A 22,870-nucleotide genomic window follows, 5' to 3' on the forward strand; every position below is an offset into this window, starting at 1 on the left:
TGAAAAAATGTGCTTTTTCTGGGCTTATTTTCTTTCTCCACAAAAATGCTGTTTAAAACAGTAGAGATAGCATCTTTCCTTAACTGAGCAAGTTTTTAAGTGAAATGCAATGTTAGGTGTACAAATGTTCTCTTACTGGTGGAATATCAGCAAATAATCCTATCAGGTTTAATAAAGAGTCTTATTCAAGGTTATCCGAGTATATAAGCTATGACCATTTCAGGTAAATTGATAAAAAGCAAACTAACTTACTAGGTTTTAAGTGAGGGTTACCAATATGATGTGGAGTTTTATAAATCATATTTATCTGTAAATTAAATCTATTCATATAAATCTTCCAGATATGAGAAAAATTAATAAAATAAAGATCAGAAAGCACCATGCAAAAGAAATTTTTTTTCTTTCATTTATTTCATTGCACCTGTTAATGAAAATATGGAACCTGAGTGACTAGAATTTGGGGACACATTTATTAAATACTGAAAAAAAAAGAGAATTTCAGTATAAAAATATTCTGTTAGTGATTTGTTTTATCTACCATTGAAAATTATGTAGGACAGCAATTCTGTACAGTAAGTTATTTGTGTGATGAACGCGAATTAAATAGATGTATAATACTGAAAAAGAAAAATAAAGTTCAACATTTTTTTTTTTTCTGTGGTGCTATATTTGGCAATATCCAGTGAGGAAGAGGAGAGGGAGAGGGAGAGGGAGAGGGAGAGGGAGAGGGAGAGGGAGAGGGAGAGGGAGAGGGAGAGGGAGAGGGAGAGGAGAGGAGAGGAGAGGAGAGGAGAGGAGAGGAGAGGAGAGGAGAGGAGAGGAGAGGAGAGGAGAGGAGAGGAGAGGAGAGGAGAGGAGAGGAGAGGAGAGGAGAGGAGAGGAGAGGAGAGGAGAGGAGAGGAGAGGAGAGGAGAGGAGAGGAGAGGAGAGGAGAGGAGAGGAGAGGAGAGGAGAGGAGAGGAGAGATGTGTGTACACTTTCTGTATACAGGAATCAAACTTCATGAGAGGAGTACAAACCATAAATGTTTCTTGCAATGTAAATGCTTTTTCAAATGTAAATTCATGTAATTAAAGTCTTCTTTGTCACAACAAATGTATTAAAATCTTACTAGATTTTTTTTTTAAAAAAAATTCAAACTGCTACTTTACATCTTCAACAGGAATGAAGATTAAGGTTTCAGAAATACCTGTTATACTTCTTGTTGTAAGAAAAACACAGGACATCCTATAAGGCTGAACTGTCAAAATAAATACCTTTCATCTTTTCTAATTAATTGTGTGTGGGCACATTTGCAGAGAAAAAGGGCACTCCTCAAGAATTTCAATTATCATGACAATATTTATTTTTATGTAAGAAAAACAAATCTGAGAAACACAAAATTTTCCCAGCCCTACTATGGAATTCTGCTACATCTACATTTTCGTTGATCATCTTTTCACTTCAATAGGAATGCTATATGCACAACAGGAGAGCATGAATCCTCAAACCTTTGTTTTGAGGACCTACATGCAAATTAAATGGTGTTTATTCTTGATTCCTTGCAGAAGTGAACTTCACGCTTGATATGCAAACTTCCAGACTCCATGAGACTCCTGAACAAGACTGAGACACTAAGACACATGCCACATACCTGGAAGAATGAAAAAGGCAAGGTCCTAGAGCAATTCGTAGGATGGGGGTGGAAATAATCCTCCAAGAATGTGATTTTCCCACAACAGATGGTGTGTCACAGGTTCCAGGAGGACGCATGGACAACTAAGCCTCAGCTTTCTCTGCTGAAGCTCTAACTCCTGAAGCAGGGGTTCAGCTCATCCTTCAGACCTTGCAGCCATATAGCCCTGCAGTGGCCACGTCACAGAGCCATGGCCTTGGGGCTTCACTTGGACTGGTTGCAGGCCTCACGAGTATCAGCGACTGTAACATGATAACCCTTTCTCTAAACAGAGGCAAAAATCACAGTTCTGTCATGAAAAAAAAAAAAAAAAAAAAGATTCATATAATTCAGTTTGGGTTACATACTGCACCTTGGGCAGAGTTCACTCCAGATAAAGGCACACAAAAGTAAATAACTACAAGTACCTATCTACATGCTCCACATGTTCTTGCTTTGACTACAGGCAGGAAACTTCATTAATACAGTTAAAAGGTGATTCAGCTAACCACGAAGTGGCTACTTAGCTCTGTAGGCACTGCTGACAGTACAAGACGTAATGGGAGCTTACAAATGTAGCGCACACACGGCCACCTCAGAAATGGTGCCTTTGTCTGCAGTGGAGCTGTCCCAGCCCATCAGTCACTGCAACATGTTGGCACAGCACTGAAGAAACATGCATGCCATCTTCCTCCCTAAAAACAAACAAACAAACAAAAAACTTCCGAATTCACACTTCTTGGAAAAACTTTCAATTCCATTAAAACAAATGGAGCTGTATTTGTTTAAAACAAGTCTGCATGTGTCCCAGGAGGTCCATCTATCCAACCATGGACAGCCTAAAACAGAACACAGGCGTCAAGATATAGTCACAGCTGAGCAGCTACAAGAACAGTAAAGCAGTCAAAAGCATGCTCGTAGTATGGGTTTCAGAACGGAAACAGTTTGGCACGGCCTAATGAACTGTGTCAACTAGAAAAACCAAATCTTCTGACAGGTGTTTTCATAATGGAGTAGAGGTTTCTTTGTGGTTACATCTACATGTTGAAAAAAAAAACCCTAAGCATGACATTTTGGTTAAGGGTGCATACAATGTATAAGCACTTCTGAATACATAAAACACTTTTAAAGGATTTTTGAAATCAACAAATGAGTATAGCAGAGTGTCACTGTATTATTAGAACTGTGTTGTACCTGCTATCAGGTGGAAAATTGTATTAATATTTGAAAAAGTCAAGAAAAATATTCCTATTGATGTGTCGTTTGAAATTATCTGAAAAGTTCCATTAATTTCAAGTTGTTTGCACATTCGTTTTATGTCATCAGGTATCAAATCTCATTTTGTAATTATATAAGAGATCATTACCAAAAAAAATAAAGAAAATGTGTTTAGGTGCTCAAGAAAGACAAACTAGTTTAACCTGTTGTCCATATAATTTTTAAAGTTATGTACTACTGTTATTGTTTTTCTTTTTGAAAGCTGCTTTGATTTATTACTACCAACATATAGCCACAAATTGAAAGCATAGATTAAAATGTCTCCTACTTGACCTTTTCACAGATATCCCATGAATATAAATTTTAATTTTATGTATTCAACAGCTGCTGGCCAGGTTATACATTGTAAAAAGTATTATTTGAAATACTATTCTACCATATGAATTACATAGTTCCATGGCAAATTTTATTGTTTTTTTTGTTTGTTTGCTTTATGTTAACAGGCACTCTAGAAACCATTGGATTACCTCCACAAATTTATGCTACATGAATGATTGCAGAGGTATATGAAAGCTTCTGGTCTATGACTGGATGACCTTGGCACTTCATCAACACAAGAAATACCCTGATATTAACTTTTCCCACAAAACAAATCTTGACTTTTATTTATTCATTTAGAGATGAAACATCAGTCAGTTATTCATGCACAAAACTTTGTAAACAGATGCAAAGCAACAACAAAAAGCACTTTCCTAATTCTGTTGTAATTTTATTCTTGTTTACATTTGCAGCACTTTCACTCTTAGCCTTGTCTTTACTTCCCTCAGGCACTGCAGTCTCCATAAATTCTAAGTTGTCTCTGCTTGGCACAAACTAAAGTATAAACTATAGTAATATAAAAGTATAAAGTATAAACTATAGTAATGAGCTGTACTGACTGGAGGGGCCACAACCACCCCAGGCAGAGGCCTACATCCAAACAGACCTCCCAAGGACTGGACAAGCTGCCCAGACCCTCAGTTGCAAGGAAATCCTGAATCTGGAAGTCCCCCTAGGGCCTGAAGGCAGAGGTGGATGTTGTGGGTGCAAGTGTGCCCAGATGGATGAACTTTTTGATCAAGTCACGATGTTGCAAGAGGAGTTCACCAGTCAGTGTAGTATCCAGGATTCTGAGCAAGGGATTGGTGCATGGTATTGTGCACTGACATGGGCTGAGCAACAGCCCTGCCTTAAGCCCTGGCAACGGGAAGGCAAGCCAGCTTCCAACCCTGAGCTGATGGGCTTGATTGACTTACAAGACAATGCAGACCAGACCCTTGTCTCTGCTTGGAGCCAAAGGAAGAGTTTTCCCCTTGCCCCCAAAGTGCCCTTATGCAACAGATACAATGCCCTGGGCCTGGGAAAAAAAAAAAAAAAAAAACACCAAGGAGTGCATGAGTAAAGGTCAGGACCCAGGAAAGGTCAACCATATGAAATTGGACCAACCAACCACCTGTATTAGAACTAGTGCCACCAAAAAAAGTGTGAAGTGTATTAGTAATTGGAGATTCCTCAATGAAAGGCACTGAAGCACCTATTTGTTAACCAGACAAATTCTCTAGAGAGATTTGCTATCCAGACAAACTCTCTAGAGAGGACTACTACCAATTCCAACTCTTTCTTGTAGGGTCAAAAGAGGCTGTAATGAACAGACTCTAAAATATCTAAAGGGACTGTGAATGTCCCTCAGAAAGATGCTGAAGTGAACGGGAGCACAAGTAGTGTTTTCCTCTATCTTTCCAGCTGGAGAGTGGGACCCAAGAAGAAGGAGAAGAATGGATGAAGTGAATGACTGGCTGTGTGGCTGGTGTCATGCTCAGAGTTTTGGGTTCTGTGATCTTAGAAGTACCTTCAAGAGAGCGGGTATGTTGACACCAGATGGGTTGCACCTGAACAGGCCAGGCAACAGGTCGGTGTTTTGGGAAGCAAACTGGCTGGACTTATCAGCAGGGCTTTAAACTAGATTCACCAGGGGGAGGGGAGTGATAGAGAAGAACCAGGGAGCACTTTAGGAAGTAACAGGGAAATACCTGTGAATTGTCCCAAGGGAATTATGGAGGGCTCCTCTTAAAATTTGATCCAGCTGATAGCCCAGCTGAAGTGCGTCTACATAGATGAATGCAGCATGGTAAACAAGCAGAAAAAGTTGGAAACCATGGTGCACTTAGAAAACTATGACCCAATTGTTATCACAGAAATGTGGTTGGATGAATCACACAGCTGGAAAACCGAAGTTGAGGGCTACAAGCTTTTCAGAAGACAGGGAAGGAAGGGTGGGTGTGTTGCCTTCTATGTTAAGAAATAGGTAGGCTGCAAAGAGCTGCCTCTCAGAAACAGGCACAAACAGATTGAGAGCTTGTGGGTAAGAATTAAAGACCAAACCAATAAAGGACACCTTGTAGTTGGGGTCTACTACAGGCCACCTGATCAAGGGAAGCCTGTAGATGAGGCCTTCTTACTTCAGCTACAAGAATCATTGTGCTCACACACTCTAATCCTGTTGGGGAATTTCAACCACACAGATGTCCACTGGGAAAAAAAAACACAGCAGGCTGTAAGTAATCCAGAAGACCCCTGGAGTGCATCAAGGATAAATTCCTGGTCCAGGTATTGACAAACCAACCATAGGAGAAGTGTTACTGGATCTCCTGCTCACCAGTGCTGACAAACTCATTAAAGAGGTTAAGATTGGAGGCAGTCTGGGCTGCAGTGACCATGCTCTGGTTGAGTTTGTGATCTTAAGAAATATGGGCTTGGCAAAGAGCAAAATCAGGACCCTGTAGAAGAGAGAATTTGCAGCTGTTTAAAGAGGTAATGGATGAGATCCCCAGGGACACTGACCTTAGAGACAAAAGAACTGACCAGAGCTGGCAACTCTTTAAGGATGCTTTTCTTAGAGCACAATAATTCTCCATCTCCTTGTGCAAGAAATTGAGCAAGGAAACCAGGATGGCTGTGCAAGGACCTGCTGGGCAAACTGAGGCATAAGAAGGAAATGCACGGCCACTGGAAGCAGGGACATGTGGCCTGGGCAGAGTACAGGGATGCCATCCGGATGTGCACGGATGGGATCAGGAAAGCCAAGGCACAGATGGAACTGAGCTTGGCAAGAGATGCAAAAAATAACAGGAAGGGATTCTATAGGTACATTGGCCAGAAAAGAAAGGCCAAGGAGAGTGTACCCCCTCTAATAAATGAGAAGCAAGAACTAGTAACAACAGACATGGAGAAGGCTGAGGTACTCAACAGCTTCTTTGCCTCAGTCTTCACTGCAAGTCAGGCTTCCCACATCTCTAATTTCCCTGCATCTGTAGATGAGGGCAGGGGGAGCAAAGTCCCTCCTACTATAAGCAAAGAGCAGGTTCAAGACCACCTGATGGAACTGAAGAGGTACAGGTCTAGGGGGCCTGGTGACATGCATCCCAGGGTCCTGAGGGAACTGGCTGATGGAGTTGCCAGGCCTCTCTCCATTAGTTAACCTATCAGGCGCATGCCTGGCCAAAATGAAAACCTCAAAAAGACTTGCCAGACCTTTACACCAGCTGTGCCAGCTTCTCATCAGCTCCTTTGCCTCTCTTTACTTTCTGTTGAAGCAGATTGATGTTTTTTTCTGAATTCTATTTTTTTTTATTGGAATTAGTTACATCAAAACTACATCTTCAAGCACCCCTATGATTTCATGTAGTGATGTTTCCTATCATATCCATAAACAACAAACTTCTTACCTGGTTCACAACAATTTTCTGATCTTTACCCAGGCCTGATAGCATCAGAATACTGTTTGCAACTCGTCCTACAAGGCAGTGAAAAAAAAATTGTACCTCCTTGTTTGCTAGCTTTTTACTATTCTTTGAAGTGCTACTTTAAGTTCCCATTTATTGTAACTACAATGGTACATTAGTAAACAAGAACACTTTCTGGGAATTATCATTTCAGCTGTCCCAGAGAAGTTTATTTTTTTAATTTAGTCTAAGTTACACTTACTAGGCTTCCTTAATGAACTGTGGCCTCCATGGAAATAAGCCACCTCCCTCTTTTACACCCATGGAATAGGGGCCTCCAACATGAAATTTACAGATTTTTCCAACTGAATCTTTTCTAAATGACACTTATTTGAAGTGCTTTCCAAAGTGTTTTCAGTTTCAGCTTGAATATTTGTTTGTCTTTACAAATTTCTCAACTGCTTGTTCTGTCTTTGGCCTTGTTTATAAAGGTAGTGCTTATAAAGATAGTGGGAGTAGGAGCATACACTTTCTTGCCATTAACTCGTTGTAAATATTCCTATAGAACATTAAACTGCCATGGTTTGAGGCAACTTAATCCTCTCTCAATACCATGTAAAATATCTAATACTTTCTGCATACTGAGTGTCCACAAAAAAAGCAACAAATTAAAGAAAAACAAATTCAATGTAAATTCACAGCCTAGCACACTTCTGTATATAGTCAAGCCATTTATTTCAGTTAATTCTTTGCAACGGGGTTGTAGTGATGATATGCCAGCAACCCCCAGAAAAAGTTGCATTTTCTTGTCTTGCTTTCACTTTCACTGTCTTGACTCTGGAGCTGGTACCTCATCAGTGAGAGAACCTTATTACAGTAACGACCAAATATGACACACAGCAAGGATTAAAGTGTTATCCAACTTGTACATGCATAAGCAGGCTCCCTGGAAATAGAATTCAGACTGATATTTTCATTTGCAAACCTGTATTTTCCTGCATCTGAGCAGTCAATGGAGCATCTTCTTTTCTAAGTAAGATCCAATTATAATGAGAGCTTAGATTGACAGAAAACATCATTATAACTGAATGAGCTGTCAAATCCATGATTAATAAGGTTCTTCATTTAGGTTCAACAATAGCAGCATCAGGCCACTGCCATATTATTATTCAATAACTTCTAACATTTATAAGAAGATTTACTTTCCATTTTGAAGGGTAGAAGGAGATCTCTCACATTCAAATGTTCACATGGGGCAGGAGTGGTTTCAATATTTTATGAGAGGATTTTATCTCCATGTTTTTTGAAGATGAACACTAACAATAAGCATTATGCAAAACCTAAGCCTGCTGTTTAAGGAGTTAGCTCCTGTTTTCCTCCTAGCTTCTGTATTTTGCATCCATTTTCTTACTGCCTGAACCATGAGAGCAGAGCAGGAACATCAGCAGTGTTAGAGGCTTGTGGCCTGGGTGTCCATAAGGTCAGATGTTGACTGACTGTATGGAGTACAACTAAGAGGCAAATCAAAATCACTCTGGTCCTTCTCTGTTCAGTGGGGCTCAAAGCAGCAGATAAAAAGCAGACATTTCATGCTCACTACAGTGTATGTAAGCATTTTTAAATCATTTTGTGTGGTTTAAGCAGATTTTTTTTTCTGTACACTACTTTTCCTTTTTATGTGAGAAACAATGAGGTCAGAATAGTCATAACTTAGGATATTCACAAGGAGAAAATGTCATACTCAGAAAGAAAAATCATCCTCCTCCTCCTCAAAAAAAAAAAAAAAAAAAAAGGTCTTGTAACGAAAATGCAATTCCCTCCATCCTATATAATTCTGCCTTCCCATCCCATTTCACAATTTGATAGAAGATAACTGGGTATCCCATTTTTCTGTTCCACTAGTTCTCAATTTCACCTTCCTAGCATACCTCCTTAATCCTTTCTTCCATCCTAATGGTGGTGCTGCTCCATCACTACAGGCAGTATAAATGATTTGGCTGTAAAAGCAATGTGTGACAGTTGACTTGGAAAAATGGACTTTTGGGTCAGTATTCATTTATACATCATCAGTTATGTCCCACCACTTTTTATTCAAATATGATCTATCAATAAAAAATACATATATAACCTATACTGTAGCAGTCTCTTTCCTCATTTTCTGTCTTTGCTGACACCTTGTATGCTTACACAAACTAACCTTTAACATGCAACTTTTAGTTTAATGCTATCATCTGTCAAAGTCCCACAGACTGGGGAAATTTTAAGGAGGCATTCTGAGAAGTGTCTCAATTTCTATCCATAACCTTTTATGTCTCGAAACTCGCTGCTACATTCTGTAAGCCACCAGGTGAAGACATGGCTTAAGATGCTAGATATGCAACAGAAGGTGCAAACAGGCAAGCACAAAGGCTCATGCCTACCATAAGAATAAACTTTGAAGTGGTTAACAAAAGATCAAGCTTAAAATGTGTTAGTGAGCTTCAAGGTTAACACCTTGGAAAGTTATATGGGACAAGTTCACACCTCTCTTCTTTCTTGTTTCTTCCTCTTTCAAATATCCACACTTCAGAATTAAGCTGTCCTAGACGACAGCCAGTTTCATTTTGCACCTGTTCAGTAAATTAACTTTCAGTTGAAAACTTTTAAGCAAGGTTAAAACATGTCTGGGTATTTCATTGTCACTATTTTTCTGGTGTTACTGTGGTTCCTTTTGTGGTAGCCAATGAAAAAAAAAAAGGAGAAAAAAAAAAAAGCTTAATATATATATATGCATAAATGATGCCTGTCTCTATAAATAGCCCAGAAAATGGGAAAATGAAGCATTACGTCCCATTTCATAGAGGAGACAGCTACGTGAACAAGTTGCTACAAAGTAAATGAGTGTGGATTTACAGCTCATTAACTACTCCATGGCAACTGTCTGGGTGGTTAAGGCTCCAGAGTAAATGTGAGGTAGCTCTGACCCTTACAGAAGGGAGGTAATGTATCTTGCATTTACCTGAGATTTAAGCATCCATATAGAGTAACTAATGAGCTGGAAATCCACACCCTTGCTTCACACATGGCAGTTCCTTCATGTATCTTGAGGCAATGATAGTTATGCGATTTGCCTCGTGTCACAGAAGAGGTGTATGAAAGACAAGGGAATATAACCCAGACCTGAGGAGCTCCTGCCAACCCCACTCCTCACATGGCCAGAATTTTCTTGTTGAGCTGCTGTTCAACTGCTTGGAACATCTTCCTTCAAATGAGATCACTTCACAAGCAAACTCAGACGCTCTTTTCCTCATTAATACTGCAGAACATGAACATAGCACTTATGTAAAACAGGTGGATCAGTAAAAGTATCTCTAGATACAGTTTCTTCATTTCCCATATAAAATATTATTATTATAATTATATCATATACATATAATAATATGTTATTTATAATATGTTGCATAATATGTTATTATATTTTTTATTATAATAAAAAGATGCTTTGGGAGTAGCTTTATTTTGCTTTATGCATCAGGTTTAAACCTCATCATGTCAGATAGTGTCATTCCTGGTCTTTCTTTTGGAGCTAATCTGGACTCCAATCTTCTGTACTCTAAGCATTCTTTAGCCCCAGTGCTGCCCACCAGGGTGGTGCATGTCATGCCACAAACTAACAAAGAGGCTTCTTTTTTTTTTTTTTTCTGCAGTGTTTCCTGCCAAGTGATATTCTGATAAGACTCATCATGCTCTTTCAAGTGAACCACTGATACAAGCTATTGTCTAAAGCCATTGCAAGCCTGAGAGCCATGCTCTGATTTTTCAGTGGCACCACTGGAATCACAATAGTTATAACTACAGAACAACCTGTGCCTCCCCAAAACTCTTGTCCCTATTAAAAACAAACAAACAAAAAAACAAACAAAACTAATGGGAGGAAACTGAACCACAGCTTTGCAACATATTGCTATTTAAAATATTTATCAGTAAAATTATTTCATGTCTTAGGATAAAACAACAGCATAATGCTGTTAAATACTTTGACAAAGGTTTGTCTAAATTATACATCTCCATCCACAGAGAAAGGAAATTCATTTTCTCAGTACAGTCATTGAACACATGACATGTATTTTCTCAATACAGTCATTGAACACACAGCCTCTATAAACTCTCTCATATAGTAATTGATAAGCCTCACTATTCATTTTATTATCACATAGTTTTTATATCATGTCTATGTACTAACACATTCAAAAAGCAGAGAGGGAAAGCCCAGGGCTGGGAGTGTCTTTCCAAGTTTTAATGGATTTGATGAGTCTCTCCATGGCATTCTCCATTTCCTCATAATCGCTGAATTCCTCATTGTAAGGACTCTGGAAAATGTGAGTCATGCCTACAGATCCTTTGGGCTTTGACCCTAATGTCACACTGACAGCAAGTTTCTCATTTCATTTCATAGGGCAATGTATTTCAAAGCATAATCCCAACCTTTTGGGATACTTTCAGTTCTGGGATGCCTGGCTATGACAGTAGTGAAAAAGCTTGAATGTCATGAAGAAACGCATAATGTGAATGGGAAATGTCAGTACTTTCTTTTACACTGACTATGTTCAACACTTTAGTGACTCTGATGTACATCCTTGATGTACATATCTTTTTTGTTTGTTTGTTTGTTTTTGTTTATTTGTTTAAGAGCTGCTAACAGATTGGGAACTTGCATATTTGCCACTGCATGTCACTAGAGCATATTGCTCTCTTACTAGGTTATCCTTACCCTCAAGTAAAGCATCCAGAGAATAATTATTTTAACAGAATATCCCACAGCAGAATGTTAAACTGCTCAACACCGTTTCATTTGTGCTACTCCACAGTAAGTGCCTGTGCATGCCCAGTAGAGAATGAAGTTTTCAGAAACTGGACTCTGGTCCTTCTTGTTTCCAATCTTGTCAGCCACCCTCTAAGGCTCAGGGCCCTTGCACTGCCCAAGCAGCAAACAGGGCTACATCAATGTTGTCTGATTGAACAGGTTGGTGCCTGTAAGCATTTGTGGGCTCCACTTCAACCTATGCCAACAAGCTATTTCTCAAACTGCTCCTGGGTACAACCTGGGCATTCGAACACCCCAAGGCCCACTCCAGAATGCAGTTTGCAAGCACCCAGACAAAGCTGGAGACTGAAAGAGTTACTAGCAGAGACATCAGGCAGTTTATGCCAGTTGGTCTTCAGAGCCCAGAAAAGTCCCTGAATGTGTTTAAGCAGGCATGTGATAAGTGGCACTTCAGCAGCCAGCTATCCGCAGGCTTGATTTTCTGACCTTCTTGCTATGAAGAGAAGGGCAAATTAAGGCAGTGCAGACTGGAGAACAGTGACACTGGAAGTCAGATGGCAAGGAACCCGGGCTGGAAAAAGCACTTCAGATCCCCCACAAGTTATATTTTTGGAGAGTTATTCTGCTGCAGCGCAACAGACTTTTTTTAAAAAAAACTTTTTTTGTCCAGCTTTGTATTATACAAATATATGATTTTATGTTGTTCGCTTTCTGCATGAGAGAAAAAAACATTCCAGCCAATTCTGCTCCTACTGACATTAATGGCTGTTGGCTTAAAAAACCCTGTCCAGTATTTTCCTTCTTCTTATCAAGGGTGCCATATTTTTCTGTGGTTGATATATATATATATTTTTCTTCTAGGCATCCCTTTTATTTTGATATTTCTTATCTCTTTGTTCTCCAAGACATTCAATTCTAGCTTTAAATTATGCAATTTGCTTTTAACCAGTTGGCATTTACGTCAGTCAGCATATCCAAGTGTTCATCTGTACTTCCTTAATTTCATATACTGTATCAGCAATTCCTGCAGCAGTAATGGCTTTCTGCAATGAGACTTACACCTCAGATTGCCCTGCTAGTTTTTCAGGCAATTATCTACTGCCTGTCCTTCTGGCAGGCACATTGCTATCTTCCCCATTTTATTTTGGTTTTGAGAATAACATCAATCCACGGTAAGTGCCTACTACAGACTTGATGCTTCTCTGTGGAAATTTTAAGCTTTTCATATCATTTAAAAGAGAAAAGGATTTTAATACCAGTTCTTCACACTGAGAAAACTGGGAAAATTCCAGACCTTTTTTAGCTGGGGCTTCAGTGTTTCCTACACCTTTAACTCCTTCCTCTTGATTCATACAGAGTCTATCAGTGGTCCCAATCCTCCATCATCCAGCTCAGAGCCATCACTGCCTGGTCTAGTTTTCACAGAGATATGGGACACAAGAGGGTTGGCACACATGCAGGCCTCAGCCCAGTGCGGTATCAAGATGCATAAAAGGTTGCCAGGAAATTGTCATGGGCCCTCATGTATAGATGTAGCTATAATGATCTCTGCAACAGGTCACCGATACGAAGTCCTTCAGCTGGGACTCCCCAGCCTACAAGAAAGCACGAAGTAGCTTGATACCAGTCAGCATCTACAGCCCGCTCCAGTTTTACTCCTAAAAACCTGGCTGAAGATCAAAGTTCTGCTAAGGTTTGGAACATGTGCTGCTGGGGAAGGAGATGAAAACCCATGTGTAACTTAGGATTTTCCTGTAGCTCCTGTCTGACAATAGCTGTGGCCTTGGCTTCAGCTCGCTGAAGGACTGAAGAGCAAGAGGAGGAGGATGTGTTGGAAGAAACAAGGAAAAGGAAAAGCCAAGCTTCTCTGAAAGCTTGAAATTTCCTTGGGGAACCAAGGTCACAGAGGTCTGGGGGGGAGCTGAAGGGCGCTGACAAATGCAGTCTTGGGGGACTCAAGGCATGCAGGTCTGGGGGAAATCAGGCACATGTGTCAAAGGATGGGTATTAGGAGGAGAAGAACCCTGCAGCACATTGTGTTGTGCTTGGGGGAGTGAGAAACTGCAGCACGGGGGAATGTGGAGGACTGGGAGCCTGACTCACCAGGAAGGCCACAGTGGGGATGAGGTGTTGACAGATTTCAAGAACTGGTCCACAGTGACAAGGTGGGATGGTCATAAACATTAAGGACCGTGCTTCCAGCCTTCCCATCCTATTTATGAGGGACTTACAAAGCTACTGGTAAGCGACTTGGAGAAATTACATGGGATGTGTGGAGAGAGAGGGTCAAAGGTTGAGGGTCAAGAGTCGAGGACTCCAGGGAGAGGAGAGCTTTATTTTCCAGTGGGGACAGAGAAGGAGGGAGAGGAAGCACAGCTGAAGCCTCAGGAGCCACAACGCTACACTTGTCAGAGAGAAACCCTCCTTCTTACGCTTGCACATGCATTTTTGCATCTGCTAATGAACCACATTTTCCTACCTCATTTCTAGTGCCAGAAGATTATTAATTCCTGAAGTCTGTTCTTATCTGCTCCTTTCTGGCTTTCCTGCATGCATTTCCTAATATGTATTTATTTAGAAAGGTTAGTAAATTGCTGCACAGAAGAAATATTTGTATTAAACCTGCTGTATAAAGGCCCCAAAACCATGAAAAATCCTCTGGAAGCAGAAAAGAAATAGTTAGGAGGAAGGAAAGAAGGCACTGCAGGAAAACTCATTTGCTGAAAAACGCAGCTTATGTCTTATCAATTTAATTCCAGATAAGTCTTCATTTTGCTGTGAAGACAGATGCGATAAATATGTTAATGGCAGATTTCGGTAGTTCAGTTTGTAGAACTGCAAAGCCAGATGGAAGTGATAATTTTTCTTTCATTTTAATTTTGAAATAAAAAGCAAGAAAGCAAAAAAGTTCCTGATATCGTAACACTGTAATGACTTTTTGAAGGATAATGGACCTTAGCACTGAATGACGATTAACTATCATGCCCTGATACTTACTATTTTATTAAATTCCAGTTTCACCAGCTGGAATTCTCTCAGGTTTCTTGCTAGAGCTGAGCAGATTACTGCCTGTGACTGACTTCTCCAGTCCCACATTCATAAAGGTATTTAGCAGCAATCGCAGCTTGAAGCTTATGAGTATTTCACTGATACTAATGTTCCTTAGGCTAGATACATGCCTAAGCAGACCACTGAAAATAGCCCCGGTTGGAGCTAACCTCTCTTATCATTTATCAGAAGCCAAATGCTGCTTTTATTTATTTATTTATTTATTATTGTTCCTTAGGAAGTGCATTTAGTGCCTTTGAAGAGCATCAGGAATAAATTGTGGTTTTCCACAAATTGATTACCATTCCTTCAGTACTAACATTCATTTTTGAATGAATATTCACTCATATTTGGTGAGAAGTATTGTTTCAATTAAATAATAATAATAATAATAATAATAATAATAATAATAATAATAATAAAATCTACTTGGGGGACATATATTAACAGCCTCCTAAATCTGTAATATATTTACTGCTTGAAACTCAGTACAGTGTCAGCTATAATTTCTTTCAATCTGTTGATCACATAGTACTGTGTCAGTCTCTCAGCTGAATCACAGAATGGCTGAGGCTGGAAGGGATATCTGGAGATCATCTGGTCCAACGCCCTTGCTCAAGCAGGGTCATGTAGAGCATCTTGTGCAGGATGGCATCCAGGCAGGTTTTGAATATTTCCAGAGAAGGAGACTCCACAGCCTCTCTGGGCAACTGTCCCAGTGCTCTGTCACCCTCACAGCAAGGAAGTGTTTCCTCATATTCAAATAGAACTTCCTGTGTTTGTGCCTGTTGCCTCTTGTCCTGTCCCTGGGCACCACTGGAGAGTCTGGCCCCATCCTCTTGACAGTCTCCCTTCAGATATTTATACACACTGATGAGATCCCCTCTCAGCCTTTACTTCTCCAAGATAGACAGGCCCAGATCTCTCAGCCTCTCCTAATATGACAGATGCTCCAGTCCTCTGATCATCCTATTAGCCCTCCACTGGACTCGTTCCAGTAGCTCCATGTCCCTCTTGTACTGGGGAGCCCAGAACTGGGCACAGTACTCCAGGTGTGGCCTCACCAGGGCTGAGTAGAGGGGCAGGATCACCTCCCTCAGCCTGCTGGCAGCACTCTTCCTAATGCAGCACAGGATATCATTGGCCTTCTTGGCCACAAGGGCACATTGCTGGCTCATGGTTAACTTAATGGCAACAGGTAATTCTGATAAGCAAAAAGAAAAAGAGAAGACATTTGATGCCTTGAATCTTTTCAAGGGGAGGAAGCTGCAAGTATCAGATAAAAAGCCTAAGGAAATTTTAGGAAACACTTTCCAAGCCTCTTCTGCCTAGGGTCCCATCTGAAACCTTACTCCGGAGTTACTAAGTGAAAACTTGGATTGTTATATTCTAAGAGTGGTTCCAGCTCTGAAAAGAGCTTTCAAATGCACATCTACTTGTTCTTTTTAGATGAATTTTAACTTCAAGAAGGTGATATCTTGACTGGTTCCTCCCATGGGGACTTATCTCCAGGACCTCCTTGGCAAGTGAATAAGGTGCCTCATTCTCAAATAACTAGCATTAACTTCTAGGGGTTTATCAGGTCGTTCTCATTTTCCAGCTAAGCTCACCAATGAGAAACTGAATGGCTTAAACTATTTAATTTTTAAGCCACCCTGAGAAATTTAATTTTTAGGACCCCCCCCTGAGAACTTTACTCCAATGGCTCAAGTGAGAAAATGTGGATTTCCTGTGAGTGCTTTATCTCAAGTTTTGCCATTCAACAAAGGGTACAATCATTTTTTTCATCACTGTCCTTGACTGGTGGTAGAAAACCGGTAGGGTTTGTGGGTAGAGGTGACTAGAGGTAACATTTTTTATTAGAGTTTAATCGTTCTTAAATACCAGATTCATTCTGTAGTTCAGTGCATGTTGTTTAGTTTCATTTATTTAGTTTGCATGTATTTTCTTGGGGGTTTTCTTTTCTTTATTCAATTAGCAACTAATACAAAACAGCAAACATATGTGGGCTAGATGTTTCTTAACCAAATAAAATGATGAGATGAGAGGGAAAGGCAAGGTCTACAGTGCCTTGTAGAGAGGACAGCAGGGATCCCCAGGCTCTGGAATTGAAAGCTGCGTCAGCAGGAGCTGAGCCAACTTAATTAGCCCTGTGAAGAGAGTGGGCAGAGGGTTTGGTTAATGCAGCTATATTACATTTGAGAATTCATCTGACGTCTCTGGACTTCGCTGTACTGTGCAGACATACCTGTTTCTGTAGTACTGCACCTTGCACACAAGCTGAGGCAGTTTGTGCACTCTTCTAAGGTCACAGTCCATACTGACTGCCAATTTCATACAATTCAGTGACTAACATGACCAAAGACACCCAGGAAAATGTGGACTGTATAGTCCTGTTCATGGCCCTAGTGTTCCCATTACCAAGGCCAGGGAACAGCAGGCAGAGACAGCTGGAGCTTCTCCACAACTCACAACCTTTCTGGAAGAGCTAAAAAGTGATCAAAGCAGAAGCCATAGCTAGAGGTCACCCCTCCCTGGCAGAGCATCTTTCAGTATTGAAATAAAACAGCCAGATCTTGGTCCTTTGTGGACTCATGCAGCAGCAGTGTTTAATCTTGGAGTACAAGGCCAAGCAGAGCTTCCCAACCAGTGAGCAAGGAAGCCAATCACCACCCTCCATCACACAGGCAAGCAGGGAGCTGCTTGCAAGAGGAGCCATGGCAATTCATGCAGCACTAAAGCTTATTCCAGGCTGCCACTTGTTAGGCTTAAGTTCAGCTCATTAGGACATTTGTCTGTTATTTATGCAAATAAGTCTACACAGAGTCACAAAATATGCAAAGTGTGCCATTTATCAATTTGGCACCATCTCCAGCTTTCTGAACCCTCAGACATCCATGTTATATTTAGAAGAAAATGCAGTCTCCCCTACCACTGTTGCTGGCAGAGAGGCCAAGTCAGAGCTTATCAGCTATGATCCACGTCCTCTCAGAGGACTTACTGTGCTTGGGATAGAACAGATAACGCATTCTCTCTGACTCTAAACCTATTACATTAACACTCAGGATGTTTAATCTTATGAATACGGAATCTCTACTTGTTTCGTCTTTTGAGGAAAAGAGATTTATGAATCTGCATAACTCAAAGCATTCTGACTGCAATTTATGACTTATTTATAACAAGCATGTGACAAAATATATCCTCTGGAGCAGTCTGCATAAATGTGCTTCTTTGTCTGGACAGCTGCAGTCTAATGTTGCTCATGAACATGCAAAGGAACCTCAGCCCATCCCTCTCCTGTGCCTATTGCTCTCTCCTCACTTCAGGAAAATAGTATTTTCTGCATGAGTCTAGTCTAGAGTCAACATCTACCTGTTGCTCCCCACACAGAGCCACCAGTCACAGCAGAAAGTCTGAGTCCTCCTGACCATACAGCTCTACCAGAAACACAGCAATTAGGGAATTCTTCCCCAGCTCTGTACCACAAGCCAGTGCCAGCCTGAAGGCTTCCCTATTAGCTCCAGGGCCTAGCTTCTCATCTATCCTCCCTAGTCTAGTAGAATGGCTTATTTAAGTTGATACAGGCTTCACTGTATGCAGCGTTTTGCTGTATTACCCTTATCTGAGGGATCCGCCCTACCCCTTCACTTCTTCTACGGTCTGTTGCAATCACCTCCCAGGACCCCTGTGGAGCTGAGGACCTACATGGGGGCCCGGAACTGGCATAATGGGATGGACACTTCCAGCAGGGAAGGAAGGGGACTCACAAAATATCCCCTTTCAGGGCTGCTAGAGCTGGAACTTAGTTTGATAGCAACATTAAAAACAAACAAAAACAAAAACAAAAACACACCACCTTACCCCACACCGCCACCACCACCCTCCAACCAAATACAATGCCATGAGTTATATCACATTTCAAGCACAGCACAATCATTCTTCAGTCTCTTTTCTAGGCCTCAGCCAATGTCTGAAAGCATTTCCAATGTATGACTGTCTTCCCCCATAGGAAATTTGCATGACACAGAGAAACTGACCTAAAAAATGTACCTACTGGACACTCTTTCACTGAAGTTCATCAAAGTGCTTTTCTTTAATTCTTTCAATTTATGCAAGAAAACTATGGTAGGTTGAACCCAACAAGCAGCTGAGCACTCACCCAGCCATTTGCTCACTCCCTCTCTGACATCAGGACAGAGAAGAGAAAAAATGAGAAAACTCATGAGTGGACTTCGAAATAAATTTATAAGTGAAAGAAAGAGGAAGAAAAACAAGTGGTGTCACTCAGCACCTCCCACAGGCAGGCTGATGCCCTGCCAGTGGCACTATGGCCACCTTCCCAGAATAACCACTCCGCTCCGTTTTCTTGCTGGGGGGACAGACCGGGAAAAAAAAGGTCTTGATGTTGTGCATATACTGCTCAACAACAGTCAAAAGACTGGTGTGCTATCAACACTGTTTTAGTCACAAATTCAAAACACATTATCTCACAGGCTGCTGTGAAGAAAATAAACTCCATCTCAGCCAGACCCAGTATAAAAATTAATGAGCAAACGCGTTGTCTTAGATTAATCACTAAGAAAATTGTCCTAGAAGGGGCACTTAACTTTCTTAACATCAAAAGTTATTCTAAAAGAGCTGCCCTTTTTATTCCAGATCTATTTGCCACTTGAGTATGTACAAAAACATGCAGTCAAAAATATCTATATAACCTGACTTCCTGTGAATTTAATTCAGCTGTTTCCAGCTGAGCAAAATTCTCTTAACAAATATCATGAAAACATATGCTACCCCTTAATAAACATTTAAATATAGCCACTTCAAGTCTTTCCCTTCACTTCTGTATTGGTGCAATTAAGGATTATCTGTCCAAAATTATAAGGCCAAGCTTTCTGCTGTGAGTCGGCATGGTTCCGTTGTTTTTCATGGATCAATTAACACACACTGGAGATTTTAACCATTGTTGTCTATAATGGCTAATTTGCCTATTACAGGGAACTGAGAGCCATCTGTGTACAGTACCATAAGAATACACCAGTGAAATGGAGACTATAAACCAACAGAAAATGACCTATGATTGTAACAGATTCAAAGACATAGACATGGTGCAATACCTTACCTTTGTAGACTGTAGTACATCAGATGTAATTTGCTTAGATACTGCAGAAACAGGTTTTGGTGCAAGTGCTGCTGGCTTTTTTGGTGGCCTGGGAGGTGGATGTAGGGTTTGGTTTTCAAATCTTCGTACCATATAGTATTCCTCTTCGCTGATCTCTTCCACTGTTGTCTTAGTCATGGGAGGTATGTCTGTCTGGACATCCTTGCTGAGCAAATGGACTGACATGTTTAAACGATACACGGGAATCTCCCAGCTCTCTACTGGGCTGCTGGCACTACTGATCAGCAAATAAGAGTCTGTGATTTCTTCTTCAAGCTGCAGACCAGGTACAGCAGCCAAGACATCCTCCTTAATGGAAAGGTCCCTCACAGACACTTTGACATTAAAAGGCAAACGAAATTCTTTGCAAATCTCAGAAAGCTGGTACTGCTTCTTGTCATGAATCACTTCCACAAAGCCACCTTCCATATACATAGGCAGGAGCACTTCCTTATATGCATCACTTAGTATTTGTTCACAAGCTAAAACATCTATGACTTTCTTTCTTCCCTCATACAGAACTTCACTAGTCTGACGTTGTTGAACTAGAAATTGATCTCCAACCGATACAGAGAAAAGCTCTGTATGAGGAGAATCAAAGGCTTTAGTTGCTACAACATGAAGCTGTTCCCTTTCACTTCTTGCTATCTCTAAGTCATAGGCAGTTGGAAACTCCCGAGGTCTTCTCTTGAATTTTCCTTTGTAGGTCATAGGGATTAAAAAATGTCTTTTGGGGGAGTCACTTCTGATCTCGGAGGCTAAGACTCTTGTAGCCTGGTACTTTTTGTGGATGACAATCTCTTTCCCTATATGCAATAAGTTATAAGGTTTCTGTCTTCCTAAAGGCCCCTCCATTATCTCAGCAACCATGGGAAATTCCCTACTTGTTCTCTCAAATACATCTTCCAAAGACAGTGGCTGAAGGAAAGAGCTAATATCATAACAGTCTGTTATATCCTTGACCTCAACATCCAGATCAGAGAGGATATGAACTATGTCCTTCCGAACTGAAAACAAAAAGAAATACATTCATTTTTTTTGTTTGTTTGTTTTCAAACTGATATTGGAATAAAATATACATGTCATGTTAGCCAGATACAAAAATTACCTTCCCAGTGTGTGCAACTCCGTATATGCCTGTACAATTGATTGGGTCAGTCAAAGTCTAACTGTTTTAATTTGAGATGTATGGCTATCAGCTATGCAGCAGACCTCAGAAAGGAAGAGAGAAATGAAATGAGATAACATGAGAATAAGGTATGCAAATATACAAGAGTTTAAGAAAAAGGAAGAGGAAAAATCCAGTTTGTTATTTTTCTTTTCTGACAAATAGGTGGGGAAACACTTTTAATGAATAAGAGCATTTGAACCCATTAACACAAGAGGTTGTTATGGCTAATCTGGGACAAATAAAAATTTTTATATTTGTAAGAATAAAGAAAACATCAGTAATTATTACAAAATAATATCACTTCTTAAAAACGCAAAACTTTTGTATAACAAAGTCTATGTTTATTATTACTGAATGAGGAAATTTCCACTATAATGGTCCTCTGTGGAACTCTTGTATCTTTTTCTGAAGCACCTGGTTTTATTTACTGTCAGAACTGAGCCATTGCCTTTAACAGTCTGATAGGGAACAACAACATTTTTATCACAACTGAACTTGCAAAATTTTGGATGTAAAACTTCCAAGCTCAAAACTGACTATGCGATTAAGGTTTGTTGAAGAATTTTGATCAGATCGAATTTTGAAGAGTTTTGATCAGATTGATTTTAGATCGGTGGTACCACAGATCGCTGACCAAAGCAGTAAAATTTAACAAGCAAATATTATTTAATGGCTCTCTTCACTAAGACTTATTCTGCATAGACCTGCACACATGTATAGTATATGCTGGACCCACACTTTCTTGTAGCAGAACATACTAATATTTTATACCTAAAAGTTGGTATCAGACATGTATTTTACGTGACAGACTTCTATGAGAGTGATTCAGGATTTGTTTATTCCCACTCTACTTTTCTCATATTAACACACTCAGGTGACAAATACCCTGACCACCACAAAGAAAAGTCAATGAAGGAGGAACAATTAGAGAAAATGAAAGAGAAAATGAGCAATTGAGGGAGTTCCAGACACAAAATTTTGTTCATTATTAAGAATGAATAAAAGTACAGAGGATTCCTGCTCACAGCCTGTGAAAATGTAATCTGCTATCCCTCTTATCAGGAATCCTTTTTAATTGTGGATAGTATTTCTCATATTTTATCTTATGTCTATTTATAGTTCTAAAAATGGTGAAAATGCATTTTTCATGGTCCACAAGAAAGTAGTTAATCATGTACCATGAAACCTACTTTTGAAGTTTGTATTAAATAGTTACTTAGGGCATATTTAATGCTTCTTAAATGTTGAGCACAGTATGAAACATAAACAGGCACGCAAATAAAATCAACAAATAAAACTCTCACTGGAATATCTGATTGGAAGACAAGCAAATACGAAACATTTCTGAATCTTCTAAAAGTTTTTTAGAAACATTAAATTCTTACTGATCCTGAATATATATCTAAATGGTCATAGGAATACCCTTAAGTGAATCCAGCTGCAGGAGTGGGGCAAGATCCCTGAATATAGCTAGAGCTGCAGAAAACTAAGTATTTTATCTTGTGAAGATATACTTTCCAAACTCACACATTAAACCACATAGCAAGCACCGTGGATATCTCATGAAAAGCATTTAGCAACTATTGTGATAACAGTCTCTGCTCACTTTTATTTCTTTCTCATGTATTTTATCTCTTTACTTATGTCATTCCCCAGAGAAACTTCCATTGTGAAACTTTCCTGCTTACTATCCTCCTGAGTGACATATTTCTCTCAGTATTCCATTTCTGTGGAGTTTAGTGGTATGCTTCCAGTAAAAGGAACAGGCAGAAAAGCTTCCCAAAAGCTAAGCTCCTATCCTCCAAACTCTAACAGGGTGGGTGCATCAACAAGAAGAATTGCAGAAATTGTCTAAGTGTTTGTGCTGTCCTCAGGCAAGGTCAAACACTTTAGTTTAAGCTGATTTTTTGCTTATGCAGGAACCTCAGTTGAGAGGGTATGCTATGCAAGCACACATGGGTCATTGCTATAGCTCAGCTATTCAAGCCACAGTAACTCAGGAACATTTCACTGTGCGCTTATACCTTCAAATTTTATTCCCACAACTAATTTCACT

General features: G+C 40.1%; 1 protein-coding gene across 11 annotated transcripts in view; it reads right to left on the reverse strand.

The window, feature by feature from the left end:
• THEMIS (thymocyte selection associated) overlaps window positions 1–22,870 on the reverse strand; it is a 93,032-nt gene that overhangs the window by 40,630 nt on the left and 29,532 nt on the right. For 7 of the 11 annotated variants that reach the window (XR_014582499.1, XM_083831593.1, XM_083831591.1 and 4 more), the window contains one exon: window positions 19,605–20,650. Coding sequence is in view for 10 of the 11 variants with exons in the window: in XM_083831593.1 (XP_083687719.1) it covers window positions 19,605–20,650 (1,046 nt within the window). In the remaining variant the exon portion in view is untranslated. The other 4 variants (XM_083831595.1, XM_083831596.1, XM_083831597.1 and 1 more) reach the window with 4 other exon arrangements.

The sequence above is a fragment of the Anser anser genome (assembly GCF_964211835.1).
Source record: "Anser anser genome assembly, chromosome: 3".
Classification (NCBI taxonomy): domain Eukaryota; kingdom Metazoa; phylum Chordata; class Aves; order Anseriformes; family Anatidae; genus Anser; species Anser anser.